The 19,741-nt window shown below is 46.6% G+C and overlaps 1 protein-coding gene across 1 annotated transcript in view; it reads left to right on the forward strand.

Moving 5' to 3' along the window:
• The window catches only part of trpm2 (transient receptor potential cation channel, subfamily M, member 2), a 91,894-nt gene that overhangs the window by 15,550 nt on the left and 56,603 nt on the right, over positions 1 to 19,741 (forward strand). Inside the window, 4 exon segments of the mRNA XM_056579306.1 lie at positions 802 to 1,167; positions 1,478 to 1,600; positions 1,740 to 1,869; positions 3,895 to 4,040. Coding sequence (XP_056435281.1) covers positions 802 to 1,167; positions 1,478 to 1,600; positions 1,740 to 1,869; positions 3,895 to 4,040 — 765 coding nt within the window.

Genomic DNA, 19,741 nt, shown 5'->3' on the forward strand with positions numbered 1-19,741 from the left:
TAGCACTGAAAAATGTGTAATCCCCGACCACCAACAGCGTGGGCCTCAATTACGTCCGCGTGCGGCGTGCCTCAACAACGTCCGCATTTCGCAGATATAGTCGGGCGCCGGCGGACGTTCTGCTCCCAATAAACAGCTTTTCTTCAGCTATTTAAAGGACAATGAGGCCGACACTTAAAAGGCTGCGCCTATACTCATAGAATCTGGAGTTACAATACGTAACTATCGTTTCAGCCATTTACTGTACAATTCAGAATTGAATGAGAGGAGGGCCGAGGAGGGCTGTCAATCAAATATCGCGCTTCAGAAACGGCCAATCATAGGAAAGCCCGCCCTGCCTTGGTTCCCTCCCCCATAGTGCCAAAATTAAATTCAAGCGAGAGCGTAAAAACATCTTTCGCGAGAGGTTTTGCGCGCGCTGAGGTAATTTGCGCGTGCGAGAGGGTGTTTTGCGCGCGCTGAGGTAATTTGCGCGCGCGAGAGGCTGTTTTGCGCGCGCAGAGATCATTTGCGCGCTCGCAGTTAATATCTACGCGTGTGGAATAATATAATACGCCCGAATGCATCTTTTATCACATAAGTGAATTATGGCACTAATGTGTCGCCATACCTCCCTCTCCTCCCCACCTGGAGCAGGCCATGTCCTCCTCCAACGTGTGCCTCTCCTCCCCACTCCAGGGACCTGGAGCAGGCCATGTCCTCCTCTAACGTGTCCCTCTCCTCCCTGGTCCAGAGACCTGGAGCAGGGCATGTTTTCCTCTAACGTGTCCCTCTCCTCCCTCTCATCCCTCTCCTCCCCAGTCCAGGGACCTGGAGCAGGCCATGTTCTCCTCCCTGACGGGCCTGAAGCCAGAGTTTGTGCGCCTGCTGCTGGAGAACGGGGTGAGCCTGGGCCGCGTGTTGGCGCAGGACGACGCCCTGTGCGACCTCTACAACCACCTGCCCGGCTGCTTCTTCCTCAGCCAGACGGTGCGCCGCGTGCACAGAGGGGCCCGCAGCGGGCCCCAGGGCCTCTTTGTGCGGGGTCGGGCTGCGCCGGACCACGGTGCCCGGATCTCCATGAGCCACGTGTCGGAGGAGGTGCGCCATCTGCTGGGCAGCTTCACCGAGCACATCTACCCCTCCAAGGGCGTCAGCAACGAGGGCCGCGACGAATACTCCATCACCGTGAGTCTGCTGTGATCACTCATGTGTTCGTCTATCTGAGGCTCTCTATCGCCACCATAGGATGCTATGGTGTTGGACTCCCGATGACCCAAAGGTTCTGAGTTGAAAGCCCAATGACTGCAGTCTACCTGTAGGCCTCCCTGAGGAGGATGCCCTAACACCCATCTACCTGCTCCTGAATGACATGCCCTCTAAAATGTTACGTGCTGCTTAATGGATGTGTTGGTAAATAGTAAATGACCGAAACATGTATACAATCATTGCAAACACAGACTCAAATTTAATTTCCTTTTGTGATGTTCTGGTCCAGATAGATCCACAGGAGGCGGGCGGGGAGGGTTCCAGCGAGGCCCCCAGGGACCCGGGCACGGACCTGTTCCTCTGGGCCGTGCTCCAGAACAACAGGGAGCTAGCCCAAATTGGCTGGGAACAGGTGATCACAATACCCAGCATGCACCACGGCTGTGTGTGTGAGTGCACGCTAATGAGTCAGAAGGTATATGACTATCTGTGTGTGTGTGTGTGTGTGTGTGTGTGTGTGTGTGTGTGTGTGTGTGTGTGTGTGTTGTCAGTGTAAAGACTGCATGTGTGCTGCACTGGCAGCCAGTAAGATCCTGAAGAAGATGGCAGAGGAGGTCAAGGATGCAGAGGAGACGGAACAGATGATGGAGCTAGCCAACATCTATGAGAAACACGCTATAGGTACACCACTACCTTATAAGTCCACTACCACACTATAGGTCAACTACCACACTATAGGTCCACTACCACTCTATAGGTCCACTACCACTCTATAGGTCCACGACCACGCTTTAGGTTCACTAACGTTACATTCACAATACATGCGTCCGTCGACGGATCTCATTTACTTTGCATGGGGCACTGTAGAAATGCATTGTGGGTCTGTCCGTTCTGTCGGCTCTATGGCCTGCGTGAAAAGTTTAGAAATGTTCAACTTTCCGGGCAGCAGATCGCGGTTATGCAAATACAATACTGTGACGCTACTTGGACTCTGTCAAATGACATCTCCTTTGTGATACAACCGGGAAAACACGTGGATGTCAAAAAGCACATGTCAAAAAGCCGGCCGGCAACGGGGGATTTAAAAATGGAGGAGAAAGTTATCATTGCTGTGGGCAATCGCCCAATTATGTTTGACCAGTCCCTGTACACGTACAGGGGCAACACTCTCTTTGCGACTACGTGATCCATTTTTCGATAACAACAATTTGTATGCTACACGTGAACCTCCTAAGATGGCGCAACTGGATTGGTTCGCTATCTCGGGATATTGGGGAGCGTGCGTGACGGTCGTCTCGTCATGCTAATAAAAACAAATAAACCCGGCAGTGTTCACGTCGTGTAGTATATACGAAAACAATTATTCACCTCAGGCTCCGTGGAAAGTAATTAATAGTAATAATTCACTTTGCCTTGGCGAATAATTGTTAGCAAGCAAGAAGAGGCAGGAAAAAGCCGACTTTAAGCGGGGAGCGATTTGATTGGCTGCAGGCTGTGTCTACAAAGATTACTCCCCCATACGTCAGACATGCCCTTGGTCATCCTTCGATGGACGCATGTAGTGTGAATGTAAGGCAAAGGTCCACTTTAGGCCCACTACCACGCTATAGATCCACTATCACCCTATAGGTCCCCTATAGGTCCACTACCATCCTATAGGTCCACTACCACCCTATAGGTCCACTACCACGCTATAGATCCACTATAGGTCCTCTACCACCCTATAGGTCCACTACAATTCTATATGTCCTATACCATGCTATAGGACCCTACCAACCTTTAGGTCTACTACCACGCTAAAGGTCCATTACCACCCTATACGACCACTATAGGTCAACTACCACACTATAGGTCCACTCAAGATCTACTACCACAATATTGGCGCATTTCCACCGGCGGGTGCAGGTCGGTTTCTGTGTGCAAAGGTGCAGCACGGTTCGCCTTTCCATCACCAAAAGTGGGCGAGATCCGGACTGAGCCGTATTCAGCTTGCATTACTCCTCCGTTGGGATACTGAGACGTCTGAAAGGGTGCCAACAAGTTCGAGCTTAAAACGCCGTCCGTCGATTGGTCGAAATAATCGTCAGTCGTGCAACAGGGAGATAATAGCAAACAAGCGCAGTACCTGCAAGGTATTTCTGGACAACGGCGAGAAAATGTTGCGCAAAAGTTTGACGTCGGTCTTGGACGTCCTACATTGTTGCTCTTTGTTTATTGCGTTGCATTTTTCTTTTTCCTTGGATTCATTAGCATGTTACACTGTGTCGGGCTGCTCTGAGGTCATGATGTTTACGTAGCTGCCGCGGCTATCGCCATCTGATTTAAAACCCGCTCTACCATAAGGGTACTGTGGGCGGTGGAAACGCGAGCCGTAACTGAGCAGAGTCAAACCGCACCCTCACTACTGGGCCAAGGCGTGCTGGGCCGTTGCGCAAACGCCGGGGGAAGCGGTCCATTATAGATTCACTACCACCCTATAGGTCCACTACTGTTCTGCTATAGGCCTACTACCAGACTATAGGTCAACTACCACGCTATTGGTCCACTACCACACTATAGATACTCAACAACACTAGTTGGGAAAGGAGCTTCACACTTGGTGGTTGAATTGGGGGGCTTTCATTGTGTGTGTGTGTGTGTGTGTGTGTGTGTGTGTGTGTGTGTGTGTGTGTGTGTGTGTGTGTGTGTGTGTGTGTGCGTGTACAGGAGTATTCAGTGAGTGCCACAGTTGTGATGAGGAGCGGGCCCAGAAGCTGCTGATCCGGGTGTCCCCGTCCTGGGGCCGGACTACCTGCATCAGGCTGGCCCTGGAGGCAGATGACAAGGGCTTTGTAGCCCACCACGGAGTCCAGGTATCCTCCCCTTGAACCCGGGCTCCCACCTTCATGGTGGCGTTGAGGATGCAACCCAGCCAGCTCATGGTCTACCTCGCTGCCTGTTCGGACCTTTGACTCTCATGCTCTCTTGTGGGCAAGTAGAGTTGAAGTGCAAATTTATTAGTGTGCCTTAAAAAACAAACTAGGTTGGTAACAAAGTGCTGTACTGATCATTATGCAATTCACCTTCTCATTTCAATGCAAGAGCCTTAGTCAGGTGAGTCTCTTTTTAAAAACACCAACTGACTCAGCAGCGGAGGGAACTAAAGGGCCTGCTGGTTTGTAAGGGGAGATGAGGTCTGAGATTTAAGCAGGAGTAGGACCATGCAGGGCTTTAAAAGGTACGAAGTAGGATTTACCAGGTCATGGTTATTAGAGAAATTACAACAAAATTACGCAATCTAAACATTATTCTACCCCAATTCAACTCGTTCAACACGTGAACTTTCCCAAAAGAGAAGGTGGGACTTGGTTTACACCTCACTCAAAAGCTCTCACAAGGCTTCCCCCCCTCCACCACATCGGCAACTCAGACCACATCAGTGTCAGTTTGCATCCTTAACCGACACGCACCCTCGGAAATGCGCCATTACAGACCAAGGGTGAAAGTCACCAAGCCGGTTCTAAAGCAGGTATGTGTGTGGCCAGAGGGGGCCACTGCTGTACTTCAGGACTGCTTTGAAACCACTGATTGGGAGATGTTTAAAGGCCCATTCACACCCTACGATAGATACGTATAAGGACCGTTTCATCCGGTCCCGGAGGTGTTTCATGGGTCAATGGGTCTGCGCCGCTGAGTTTATGAATCCGGAGTGCTCCGGGAGAAACGGAGCAATACCACCGGAAATCGAGGTGGCAGTATAGAGTCAAAAGTCAGACCATTCCTGAAAATAGATAGAGTAGTATAATATCTGATATGTATCTATATTGTATTTAACGTTTGATACTTATATTATACTATATACCTGTCAAGTTATCCAGATGTGGGCTGTTTCCCAATGTCAAGGAAGCATGCTGAACGGCCACCCTTTTAAGGACGCTACGTCATAGAACGCCGACAAGCACTGTTCCAATTTTGAGGACACTCGAAAGCCGCGCCATTTTCGCGCCCTTTGTTTTGGAGAATTCCGAGATTTTTCAAGGATGCATCGCTGCATCCTAGACGAGCCAAAACTACCCACAATCCACTGCGTTCACACGCTGCATGGGATATAAAAAATGGCAGAGGGAAAGCAGTACACGTTCAAATGTAAGTGAAGTTATATTAAAGTTTTCAGAAATATTTTGTGCCGTATTGGTTTTTATAAATTCATCATGTTAATGCAAATAATCAAGCTTAAAGACCTGTGCCACTTTTCAAACGTTTTTGCAACTTATTGATACGTTGCTATATTTTGCATGGACGTAGCTATGGTGTCAACAATGTAAATTTACTCGCTCACAAGATTACATTATTTATGTATACCTATTTATGTTTGTGTTTAATCTTTTTTTTTTTAGGGTCAGCCCAGCAAACTGAGGCTTTTGTTAAGTGCTTTTGTGCACCTAAGTGTGACCCACAAACATGTTGTCAAATAAATGCACCACCGATCATTTGCAATGTTTGTAATTTGTAATGAACGTATATAATTGTATTTTATATAATATACTTATGTGTTCAAAGCACTGGTAGATTGTAGGTATATATGAATGAATCAGATCAGTTACATAATATATCCAAATAAATACATGTTTCTCATCACTTTCTTTGTCTTTTTTCCCCTGCATAATAGTAATCAACCATACTGTAAATGTGATGCATGAATTAAGTTCTCAGACGATTTCACTTAGTTTTATAAAAATTGAATGGATTTTTCTTTTTTAATAAAGACGATTCGATCAACCGCAACAAAGCTTTTGTGACTTCCTCAAAGAGGCTCCATGCGAAGGAGACATGACCGCATTCATAACAGACAAGTCAAATAAATATCGATCAACTTGATTGCTGCCATGTTTTATTCATAAGCGCACATGTGTTTACAAGCGTAAACGCAGTATTAAAAAGCGGAAGCGGAAGCGCTTCCGCACTAGCAAGTCGTTCCAAAGTCCGAACGTTACAAACGCTAGGAAGCACTCGAGCAAGCACTCTAGTCTCATCTCCATAGGACGCGACTAGCAAGGACGCGTCCTAGCAAGGCTGCAGCCTTCACATTGGGAAACAGCCGGTAAGTACAGCTCTGCCCAAACTTGAAAATGGCTTGTTCAACAAAGAATTCAAAGGGACAACTCTGTTCCATTCTGGCGATTTATTTTCTTTCAGATGGATTTGATGGTTCTTGAAACATTTACTCTAGAAAGGGTCACCAGCTACAAGTACCTAGGCATTTGGGTAGATGAGAAGCTTGATTTTAAACCACATGTGAAACAACTCACTAAAAAGCTTAGGATCAAATTGGGTTTTTTATACAGAAATAGATGCTCAGGGTTTTTTCTAAACAAGGGAACAGGGGCGCTGCGCCCCGATACTCCCGGCGTGCGCCATCCTACCGAAATGCCGACTGAACCTGTCAGACTTGGATCTGTACTTACATGCTGCTGTACAACATACACTATTTCTCAAAACGATCTTTTCTCTGCGAAAATATCCCAACACCACCACCTGACAATGTGTCTGATCCTCAAATAACTTATAATTACTCCAAAAATATTCCGATCCGAATTGGAGTTTCCCAGACCGAGTCGACATGCTAACGTTAAAGTTATTAGCAGCTAGCTAGCTACTATGTATTTGAATGGGTTTTTGGTCTAGGCGCTAAGATGCTAAGCAAGTATACAAGACCATTCCAGTTCTCTCTGCACAAAGCGGTTTCAATGAACGACAGAAATAAAAAAATGCTGAGTGTTGATCAATAGAGTTTTGCGAGAACAAAACGAACAGTCGAACAGGGTTCCCTGTTGCCAGGGAACCCGTAGCAGGGAACTAAATGGCAGCTGCACGGCCGAATTAGCCCAATAAAAGTGTAGTAACCCAGAGAACCAGCTACAACATAGTTTTCATCCAAACGAGCCGTCTGTAGCGAACGGTGAATTGCATTGGCTTCTACGAGCAGTCGGCTTTCAGCCGCGAGTTTAGGGACCGTCTGCAAAGTGCAAAACTGAATTGCATTAGCTTCTACGAGCAGTCGGCTTTCAGCCGCGAGCTTAGGGACCGTCTGCAAAGTGCAAAACTGAAAACGACAACAATAGTAACATTTCTATAGCGTCGCCATTATTGACTCTACAGCCCCAAAACTTGTTCCATAGAGGCATGGCACAGGAGGTCTACCATGACTAACGCTACCCTGAACCACCTCCTCAGGATCAGTATTGAGGGGCCTGCAATTGATCAATTTGATTTTGACAAGGCAGTGAGCCGTTGGGGCAGTCTCAGGAACAGACGGCTGCTGTTGTGATTTGTCCTACTTAATAAAAGTTTAGCCAATATTTTTGAAATTTGTCGTGTTTATTTACAGGGTAAAGTTGTACAAGTCTACCAAAAGTTGATAGTATTTTAGTTTTTCAGGATGACCACAAGAGCTAGAATTTCTCTCTAAGATAGCCTCAGAATGTACCATTTAATCATTATTTTTTCAAAGGCTTCGCGCCGTGTAAGGGGGAGATCCCCCTTCCACACCATCCCCCGCCTCGGCCGCGTTGCTCCCTCGGCTTTGCGCAGGGGTCTGCTCCCTGCTACTTTTTTTTCTAGAAAAAACCCTGGATGCTGTTTTACCTTTTCAGCCAGAAAACGTATTATTGAGTCTGTTTTTATATCAGTTTTAGATTATGGTGATGTAATCTATGGCAATGCATCCCTCAGCACCCTAAAAACCCTGGATGCTGTGTACCATTCTGCCCTACGTTTTATAACAGGAGACCGCTATGGCACACACCACTGCACTTTGTATACCAAGGTTGGCTGGCCAGCCCTGTCTGAAAGAAGGGATTTTCACTGGAAAATTTTAATTTATAAAACAATCATTGGGATAATGCCACCATATCTCACCTCTCTCATAAGCTGGAACCGTAACACCGTCAATACACGCTCCCAAAGCTTGCTTACATTGCATCTGCCACATGCCAACACAAAACTGGGGAAGACAGCCTTCTGTTTTAAGGCACCCTTCATTTGGAATGAGGTCCAAAAATCACTAAGGTTGTGCTCATTTATTTCACTTAGGGAATTCACAAGTCTTATCATATGTATACCTGCCTTCTCCTGCAATGATTGTTACTCTTGACCCAACCATTGTATTTTACTGTATTTTATATGCATATTTATTTAATATTTATTTTCTATTTTCTTTCCAATGTATTAACTCCTGTTGTACCCTCGGCACCATTGAAAATGAGGATCTTGATCCTCAATGTGTCTTCCGAGGCCTAAATAAATAATAAATAAATAAATAAATTTGGGTATTTTTCAGGAAGGTGTAGTAGCAGATTGATGGCCTGTGACGGTTAGATTTCTCTGCCCCCTTCAGACCTGGAGTTCCTCCACAGATCCTGGTCTTAAAGCTCAAACTTGTTCGACGCAACACCTCCCACTTGACCTCCTGGTTCTTGATCCCAAGGTGGTCACAAGGTGGTCAGAAACATGGGTTCCATCCTGTTTGTGCCTGTGACGGTTAGATCTATCTGCCCCCTTCAGACCTGGAGTTCCTTCACAGATCCTGGTCTTAAAGCTCAAACTTGTTCGACGCAACACCTCCCACTTGACCTCCTGGTTCTTGAACCCAAGGTGGTCACACCACCTTAGTGTTGGACAGGGTTTGTTTACGTTGTTACCTCAGTTTCCATGCATCATAAGGTACAATTGATACTGTAGTTTTGTCCTCATTAAAGGTTTAGAATCTTCCTCCACAGAGCAAAAGTTCACTGTCTTCCTCCTTGTATACGACAAGTCTGTTCAGTGTGTTGTCTGGAAAGGTTGCACCTTCTTGGGCCGCAAGGAACCGATCCCGGAGGGCATCTTCACACTCTGCAATGGTGAGTACAGCTTCTTTAGCTCTGGACGTTATCTCTGGTGTTGAAGGAATTCCCTCCCACTTTGGCTTGCTAGAGACTGAGGTATTTACCAGTAGTGTTCTCCACTTCTCTACAGCTCTCCATACCCAGGCAATGACTCTGGTCAGCTTTGTCAAATTGCTGAACTTTCTGATGTCAAGGATTCTCTCCATTGCAGAACCAGCTGGTACTCTCTGGAATTGGATCTTGGGTTCCTTTCCATCAGGGCCACTTTGCTGTGCATCTTCCTGGTCGCTCATCACTTGACACATCACTTTGTTTTTTGACCTGTGCTCTGGTCAGTGCTGCTGTGAAAGACTTCCTTTGATGCTGGTCTTTGCCCTCTTTGGCAAATGCAGCGAATTCTTTGGCTGACTTTTTTGGCCACTCTTCAACAGGGTCCTTCAGAAAGTCTGGTCCGTTCTGCCACACATAATTGTCCCAAGTGTCTCTGGTCAGAGCTTTGCCTCCAGCTTCCTGAAATGCCTTTCTGACAAGGATAGTACCCTTCTGCTTGGCGGGTGTGACAAAGCCTATTGGGTCATACAGGCTAGCTACTTGGCTTAGCAGTTGTCTTCTCGTCAGTGGGTTTGGAGTGTTTTCTCTCACCTCTTCACCAAGGAGATTTTGGCAAACTCTCATTTTCCTTTTCCTCTTTGAGAAGTTGATTGAGGTCATGAGGTAAAGTTTATAATCTTCAATGAGGTATCCAACTCCAAGGGCTTTGTTGTCTCCTTCCCTCATCTGGTTTGGAAGAATGAGTATTCTGTTTTCCTCTGCTCCTTGTTCTCCTGCCACAACCACCTGCCTCCCACTCTGGCCTGACCGGACCCAGGGCTTGAGGAAGAACCCACCTGCCTTCAGGATCTCTTCATCTCCTTTGGTGTTCTGGTCCAGCTTTAGCAAGTCATTATGGGAAGTCAGGACATCGTCAACATAAGCATCCTCTTCAAGGATCCTACGTTCCTCCTCCAGGTGAGCAAACATGGGCAGCTTTGCTGTCTCCCTCATGGCCAGTTGTGCAATGCACCCTGCTGGTCGATCGTCAAGGTTGACTCTGGTGATGGCATACTCCTCAATCTCTCCCTCCTCAGTTTCTCTCCAGAGAAATCTGTGGAGGTGCATCTCCAGGTCTTCCAGCCAAACAGAATTGTACATTTTCTTGATGTCGCCAAGGGCAGCATGGATGCCTCCCCTGAACCTGAGTAGTACTGCTCGGATGGAATTGAGGACATCAGGCCCCTTCAGCATAAGGTCATTCATGCTGAGCCCTTTAAACTTCATAACATGCATAAGGCAGCTGGAAAGCTAAACTTCAGGTAATAAAACTGTAAAATGTGCAATTTTGTGCAATGATAATTAAAGGGATATTACACCCTGTTACATCTTGGGCTGAGGGGGGGCGCTACTCTGTGAGCGACTCGCGGCGTGCTGCTCCCGTAATTTGCATGTTTTTGGAGTTGTTTTGTGTTTTCTGAGAGTCCTTAAAGAGATACTTCACCGGTGGGAATATGAAGGTTTCATGAATTAAATAATTCAATGTATTATAAATGTGAAAAAAAAATTGAAATCGGTTCATCCTAGCCTGAAAAACGGCAGAAAGAGTGTTTTCATGGTCTCTCTGGCTCAAAGTAAGAAAACCTCCAACTACCACAGTGCATTGCGCTCGCTGCCCCGCCCACCTGTCGGTCTCCCGTCCCCCTCATTCCCCCTCGGTACGCGAGCTCCCGTCCCCTCTCATTCCTTATTGGTGGAAAAATTTGCCATCAAAAGTGTGTTATAGTCCTCGGCCCTTCTAGCGGGACAAGAGGTTTCTCCCGAAGTGACGTCAGAGGGTCATTTGACGTCATTTCGTGAGAAAATTTGATGAGAAAAAATGGGCCAAGGGGAGACTGGTTTAGACTGATATTTATTTATATATTTATTTATATTACAATAGCAATTTTATAATGATAGAACACCGGTTCTAAATGGGTGAAGTATCCCTTTAAGTGCGGTATTTACCGACAGCAAGTATGACTACTACGCTCAAGTATTTAGCGAGTTTGTGTGTCCTGATCGCCTTTCTGGAACCAGTATTTGCGATCTGTATCACACTGGCAAACTCCATGACACGCCATGGAGCGAGGCTCACCTACTCACGGGAGGCTCTGCTGGATCTGCGGCCTGCCTCGCTGGATCTACAAGCAACACCTTCTTGCCTGAATGGGATTTCTCAGCATCTACAGAGGAATCATTACATCAAACGCATTTGTAGGAAAAGGGGATCCAGAGGAGGAATACAGAACAGAATGAGGAGACGAGGTAGGAGGCTGCCACTACCTGCAATAACTCTCTCCAATGTGCGATCATTACGTAACAAAATAACTGAACTTTCCGCACTCATCAAACTTGACTCAGACTACCGTCAAACCAGCCTCTTCTGCTTCACGGAGACATGGTTGTCAGAAGAAATAACCGATGTCGATATAGATGGATTTAAGATCATTAGTTTTGACAGAGACACTAGGATGACGCGGAAGTCGATTGGGGGCGGGCTCTGTATGGCTGTCAACACAAAGTGGGCTGTCAACTTCACTGTAAGAGAGACTGAATGCAGTCAACACCATGAAATCATGACCGTGTCGTTCAGGCCTCACTACCTTCCCCGTGAATTTACACAAATTACAGCCATCCTAGTGTATGTCCCTGGACCTGATTTCACATTTGCAGCGGAGCGCATTGCTGACTGCTACAACAGAGCTGTCAATCAGAGCAGCGATCAGCCTGTCCTCCTGCTAGGGGATTTTAACAGATGCGATGTCATACGTGCACAGGACTGGTTGGCTCCGCAAGGCAAATAATGGAACATATCTATCTATCTAGGCCTATCTGTCTATCTATCTATCAACGCGTGTCTAGTTTTAATGTGATGTATTGTGTGTATGTCCAGTCAGACTTGTTCTGTGTGGTCTTGTAGGCTACTGTCCTGTGTGGGCCGAACCACCTAAATGGATTCCCGACGATTTGTGTAGTTTGGTATTAATAAAGACTTGACTAGGCGATCTATCTATCTAGACTATTTAATTAACAATTATTCACCTCAGGCTCCGTGAATGGTGGGGAATAGAGGGATAAAAGACAAGAGATATATCCCTTGTCATTTATCCCTCGTCTTGTCGATTAGTTTGTTTATGTGACGATTTCAAAAACTTTTTTGGTTTTGTTTAAAGCATGCTACACGCGATTGGTTGGTTAGATTGGTGGCATGGAGAGCAAATTAAAATGATTCCCACTTAAATACGAACGTTCTAGATGTAGCCTATAAATACTCCCGCTTATCATCACTTGATATCCAAACCACTATGTCGTTTCGATCTCTGAACTGAAAAAGGGTTGGTTCGTACAACACCGGGTGCCCAGTTACAGCCGCGATTAATACTTAATAGGTAGGAACCAAAGTGCCTGCCGATGTTCCCTGGGATCCACGCAAGCGAAGAGCGTCTACATTCCGATTGGCTGTCAGTGTTTGGCCGCTGAAGCGAATAATAGTCATTTGCATAAAGTTAAAAAGTTTTCAACTTCTTTTTGACGCTCTGGTCGCTCAACTTTGGCCGCTGGTAGCGTTGGTCGCTTTGGTCGCTTTGGTCGCTCTTGCCCATAGAAAGTGAATGACTTCCGGCGATTTGGTCGCTCAATTCGCTTCTGGTGTGGACGTACAGTAAGGAGTACTCCTACATTAGCAAATGCATTGCTGATATAACCACCACCAGAACCACAACTACCTAGGCCAGTGGTTTTCAAACTGCGCCCCCCCTGGGGGGCACCAGAGTTCTTCAGGGGGGAGTTATTTTGCTTTAAGGGGTCACCTATTACTGCAATGAATTGTGCACATGCCATCCGATTGCTATACGTGCTATACGGGTTGACGTTTAATACATTTTTCTTCATGAGAATAATTTCGGATTTAAATTTGGTGAATGGCAACTCCTCTTTGGCAATGTTGTATGCAACATTAAATTAGATCATTTCCGATTCCTTAGAGAACCTTATTGTTACTGCCTGTCGCTGAAATGCAGCTGGCAGAGGGGCCACTTTCTCTATACACACGTCACGTCAAGTTATTTAGACAGCTTTTTTAATGTTTTGATACGAAACGTTGTTGACCCGCTTACAAATGCACTATAACCGGCCATATTCTGACCGCACTCCTGACGGTAAATCTGTACATCGTTTGGTTGATGTGTCCCCAATCTCTTCACTTCCAATTTTTCCTCCAAAGACATTAAAGAAAACCGATTGGAAGGTAAATAATCCACTTCGTTCATTTTCATGCTAACGCCCGCCATACTGCACTTGCGCTACTGTAGCTACTGTGCTAGGTCAGCCTTTGGGCAAAACTAATTTAGCCCAAATGGGAAGCATATAAAGGGGGCGTGTCAGGGCACCTGTCAATCAAACGTCAATGGAAGCTTACGCTACTGCGCGCCGCTTGGGCTAAATGAAATTAGCCCAAATGGGGGCGTGTCACGACACCTGGCAATCACAATTAAATGGCCGCTTACGCTACTGTGCTTGGGCTGAATGACTTTAGCCCAAATGGGAAGCATATGAAGGGGGCGTGTCCCGATACCTGTCAATCAAAATGGAATGGAAGCTTACGCTACTCCGCTTGGGCTGAATACATTTAGCCCGTTCACAGGAAAAAACTGAAGATATGTCATATATCCTGGGTTTTTCTGTCACTTTTTGGTGCTGTTGCTGCTTTAGGTTTACCAAAATTTAAAACAATGTGTTCTAAGGTTTTTAATAATATTTTTTCATGTTTACTGTAAAAGGTAGGGAGGGCTTAGCCCTGTTAGCCCATTTATACCAGCCGTCCCTGAACATAACTAAATCAATTTTCAACCGTTTATCTTCGTGCAAACCATTTAACAAATCTTCCCACTTGTATCTTCAATAATATCTAAACAGAATTTCGATATCATTTAAAATTTCTTCAGAATCACAGTTTTAGTTTCATACCGCTTCGTTTTCAGCTGTTTTCATTGAAGACATCGTTCTTCTAGACATCGTAACTCATTCCTTTTTCAACCGTTTACCACCAAACCATTAAACAAATCTACACACTTGTATCTTCAATACTGTCTAAACGGAATTTTGATAGCATTTATACTTTTTTTCAGAATCACTGTTTTAGTTTCAAACCGGCATCGTTTTCAGTTGCTTATAATAATTTAGGTCACCATAGCAACGCCGGTAAACAAACCCCGCCGAATAGTCGAATCTCTTGGCTGAAAAGGCAGATCTGATTCGACTCAGAAAATTCAGAGTTGGGGACCCTGAATGAATCGGTGTAAACTGGCAGTTTACACGGATTAAGATGTTCAAATGTATTTAAAAAAGGTTCAGCTAAAACATGCTTAGATAAAGTTGTTCAATTGTGTTAAGAATGTGTTTAAAAACGCATAAAGTTGTTGTAATGTTTCAGAAATATGTTTAAAATGTTTAAAAAATATGTTTAAAAAATATGTTGAAAATGTTTAAAAAATATATTCCAAATGTTTTAAAATCATGATCGGAGATGTTTAAAATGTGTAAAATAATTAAAATAGCTTTCAAAACAAAAAAAAATGGGGGGGGGGGGCTCAGCTGAATTTTTTTCTCTGAGGGGGGGCTCACTCTCTCACACTTTGAAAACCCCTGACCTAGGCTAACCAGAAGCCGTGGCTGACAGGAGAGGTCCGCGGGCTACTCAGGGCCAGAAACAGAGTCTTCAGAACTGGGGACGCAGCCTGCCTGAGAACAGTGAGGGCCGACCTCTCCCGTGGCATAAAAAAAGCAAAACACAGCTAGACCTCGAAAATAACCGGCAACTTCAAAGACAGCAGAGACGTGCCGAGCCTATGGCGTGGGATCCAGACCTTCAAGGACTACAAACCCTTGCCACAGACATGTGACAGCAACACCTCTCAATTACCTCAACAGCTTCTTTGCCAGGTTTGAAGCAAATAACCGCATGCCCCAACAGAAGACCACCCCCCTCTTCACGACCAGGCCCTGTGCCTGCATGCAGCCAGCGTGAAGAAAACCCTCTCCAAGATCAACAACCGCAAGGCTACAGGTCCAGACAACATTCCTGGTCGTGTGCAGTGGAGCTCAAAGATGTGTTCACAGACATGTTCAACACTTCTCTGGGTCTGGCTGTTGTCCCGTCGTGCTTCAAAGCCATCACCATTGTCAATAAATAAATCCACCTGCTCCGCCGCCTTGGACCCCTACCAGTTTGCATACCGAGGTAACAGATTTACTGAGGATGCTATCTCTTCTGCCTTTCACCCAGCCCTCACCCACCTGGACACCAAGAACTCATACGTCAGAATGCTGTTCATAGACTTCAGTTCAGTATTCAACACCACCATCAACACCACTTCCTCAGCAAGAGGCCACAGGCAGTGCGGGTCGGCAGCAACACATCCAGAACGACCATTTTGAGAACGGGGGCCCCCCGGGGGCTGTGTGCTCATCCCCCTGCTCTACAAGCTGCTGACCCATGACTGCGTGCCTTCCTTCAGTGGCAACCACATTGTAAAGTTTGCCGACGACACAACCATTGTTGGTCTCATCTCCAACAACGATGAGAACCACTACAGGAAGGAGGTCAGCCAACTGGCCATGTGGTGTAGAGATAACAACCTATTCCTGAACGTCAAGAAGACCAAGGAGGGTGTTATCGATTTGCGGTTTTCCGATTTGACTTTGACTATAGTGATAAAACCCTCCCCTTCTGGCGTGACACCACTAACCCAGTCCACAACAGTCTTTAACAGTCTCAGTAACAGGCCGCAGGAACCCTTGAGTCCTGTATTTCCTGGAGACCTTGATCTCTACCATGCATAGCCTTCTGTCTTTGCTGGGGAAGTCTTGAGTTCATTCATTCCTCTTGAGTTGGTCGTCCTAGAGATGCACAATGCTTTCAGGCTGAAGGTCGAGCTGGGAAGACTGTACTCCCATCGTGGCTGAAGTGAAGAAAGATATTGTCATCTATCCCAGAGGGTTTGGACCAGATGCTGGACTGGTGCCACTGGTATTTGTGGAGGTCTTTGACCCAGTCATCAACTGGGGCAGAAGGAGCGCTCACTTTCTGAGTGAGGATGGTTGCTGGTGTAAGTGAGAGGATCGTCTGGATAGTTGGAATGAGAGGTTGTGCATTGATAATATCAGACACCTCTGCCATCAGTGTGTTGAGTGCCTCGTGGGTCAGCTTCGAAGTCCCAAGCTTGAGGGACATAGAGTCCAGGATTTTCTTGCTACACCAAACATCCCCTCCCGGGAATCACCCATGTTGGATGCGTGGGGCGGGTTGAAATTCCATGTGCAGCCCTGGTCCAACAGGAACTTCTCTACGGAAGTTATGTCTGAAGCTCCTTTTAAGCAAGCATTGAGGAGGTCGTTTCCTCGATTGTAACGGATGAGCTTCATTAGACCTCTGATGGCAAGAAAACGCCTAAGGGCGCTGATGAAGCTCTACATATCTAAGCTCTTAGACTTAATCTTGTAAATAACACTACCCACCGCTACTCTGAGCGGTGGGTAGTGTTATGCCGGGGCCACTGCCCCGGCATGAGGATACCGTATGTGGGCCAAACCCTCTAGTTTTGTCACAAAGTTTGCGGCGTGTGACACACCTGTGGATAAAGCTGCTCCCCCGCCTTTTGCTGCTGACTATCCAGAGGCTGGCAAAAATCGTTCCTGATGGTGGGTTTTCTCATGGTAATACCGAACTAGAAGTCTTACAATTTTTGTCTTGAAGAAGAAGGAGCTGCATGTTATCTTGCGGCTGTATGTGGGAAATCAGCCAGTTTTGTTCACCAGGGATGGAGGATAGACTAGATTGTAGGTCGGAGTTAAGGCCTGAGCTGTGTGTCGGCACTTAAGGGCTAGTTATTCATAGTGCCAGCGGTAGCATCATGCCCCTGCAACGAGGACCCGGTCCTCGTTGAGAGACAAGACCCAACATCTCCTCCCAGCCATCGTAACTATGTGTCGATCATCATCCGGATATCCACCTGGAGAAGACGCCACCTAGGACCCTCCCCTAACCTAGGACCCACCTCTAGACCCACCCTACCCAGTGCTCTCTACCTACATTGACCATGACGGGACTCTGGAACTGGCAATCCGCTGTCAAGAAGGCAGACTCAATCTCGGCCTCATGACTCTCCACTTACTGGCCCTTACAGAGACTTGGATCACCCCAGAGAACTCTACTATTCCAGCTGCCCCCTCAACCGCCTACTCATTCTCACACTCCCCAAGACCATCCGGGTCAGCAGGAGGGAATGGACTCCTCATCTTGCTGGTCCTTCCCCTGGAACATTTGACCAGATATGCATTTGACCTCCTAGCTGTCACTGTCACCCTTCCTATCAAGGTCTACATTATGGTGATCTACCAACCACCAGGTCCCTTCTGTGACTTCTAAGATGACATGAACCTCCTCAGCTTGTTTCCTGAAGATGACACTCTTCAGGAATAGAGTCCAGGATTTTCTTGCTACACCAAACATCCCCTCCCGGGAATCACCCATGTTGGATGCGTGGGGCGGGTTGAAATTCCATGTGCAGCCCTGGTCCAACAGGAACTTCTCTACGGAAGTTATGTCTGAAGCTCCTTTTAAGCAAGCATTGAGGAGGTCGTTTCCTCGATTGTAACGGATGAGCTTCATTAGACCTCTGATGGCAAGAAAACGCCTAGGGGCGCTGATGAAGCTCTACATATCTAAGCTCTTAGACTTAATCTTGTAAATAACACTACCCACCGCTACTCTGAGCGGTGGGTAGTGTTATGCCGGGGCCACTGCCTCGGCATGAGGATACCGTATGTGGGCCAAACCCTCTAGTTTTGTCACAAAGTTTGCGGCGTGTGACACACCTGTGGATAAAGCTGCTCCCCCGCCTTTTGCTGCTGACTATCCAGAGGCTGGCAAAAATCGTTCCTGATGGTGGGTTTTCTCATGGTAATACCGAACTAGAAGTCTTACAATTTTTGTCTTGAAGAAGAAGGAGCTGCATGTTATCTTGCGGCTGTAAGTGGGAAATCAGCCAGTTTTGTTCACCAGGGATGGAGGATAGACTAGATTGTAGGTCGGAGTTAAGGCCTGAGCTGTGTGTCGGCACTTAAGGGCTAGTTATTCATAGTGCCAGCGGTAGCATCATGCCCCTGCAACGAGGACCCGGTCCTCGTTGAGAGACAAGACCCAACATCTCCTCCCAGCCATCGTAACTATGTGTCGATCATCATCCGGATATCCACCTGGAGAAGACGCCACCTAGGACCCTCCCCTAACCTAGGACCCACCTCTAGACCCACCCTACCCAGTGCTCTCTACCTACATTGACCATGAAGGGACTCTGGAACTGGCAATCCGCTGTCAAGAAGGCAGACTCAATCTCGGCCTCATGACTCTCCACTTACTGGCCCTTACAGAGACTTGGATCACCCCAGAGAACTCTACTATTCCAGCTGCCCCCTCAACCGCCTACTCATTCTCACACTCCCCAAGACCATCCGGGTCAGCAGGAGGGAATGGACTCCTCATCTTGCTGGTCCTTCCCCTGGAACATTTGACCAGATATGCATTTGACCTCCTAGCTGTCACTGTCACCCTTCCTATCAAGGTCTACATTATGGTGATCTACCAACCACCAGGTCCCTTCTGTGACTTCTAAGATGACATGAACCTCCTCAGCTTGTTTCCTGAAGATGACACTCCACTCGTTGTCCTGGGCGATTTCAAAATCCTGCCAGAGAAGTTACACTCACCTGAATTGCCATCAACTTGACCTGATATTCACGAGGTCCTGTGGTACCTGGAATCTTTCGGTCACCCCACTTCGTGTGTCTGACCTTCACTGTGTTGGTGGTGGACCCTGCAATGGATAATGTACCCTAGTGGTAGCATGGGACAAAGAGAAGAGAAGAGATCTTTGACTGATGCTTGGTATCGGATTTAAAGGTCCTTAAAAAATGTAGTCTGTCTTTCTTGTATTTCTGCTCAGCCTGCCTACAAGCTCATCGAATTAAGCTTGTGTTGTTAGTAAACCACACAGCTGGTCTTGGCTTGTGTGTTCTCTCTCTTAGAGGGGCTACAGAGTCAATAATGGACAGGGGACAGGTGGGTGAACAGGCTTAATAAATCCTCTGTGCTTTACCAAGGAGATGTTTAAACAATGGACATGCTGTGTCTTTCTCTGTACACTTGAGGAAAAAGGTTACAGGTGATAGAGTTGATACTGCGAGAGCAGACAAATAACTTCTGTCTCAGAGGAGACTGGAACAACTCAATTTCAAATAACACTGATTTGTGTTCAGTAGGGCGGATGTCATCCAATGAAAGGTTATGTAGGGAGACGCCAGAGGAGAGCACTAGGTAAAGCGTATGGTTTTAGACCACATGGTAGAGCAGTTACAGATGTACCAGGGTAAAGGAGTCAATGAGATTCGGAAAGTCAGTATCCAGCCAGTGTCTGGGACGTCAAATATGGATATTATAGTCACCCAAAAGCAAGATTCTGTCATGCTTTGCTGTAATGAGTGAGAGAGGCTGGAACAATTAACTGAGGAAGACAGTCCTCAGTGCTTTCTTTAACTAAATGTTACAGATTATGGAATAG

The sequence above is a fragment of the Gadus chalcogrammus genome, chromosome 20, assembly GCF_026213295.1.
Source record: "Gadus chalcogrammus isolate NIFS_2021 chromosome 20, NIFS_Gcha_1.0, whole genome shotgun sequence".
NCBI classification, from domain to species: Eukaryota; Metazoa; Chordata; class Actinopteri; order Gadiformes; family Gadidae; genus Gadus; species Gadus chalcogrammus.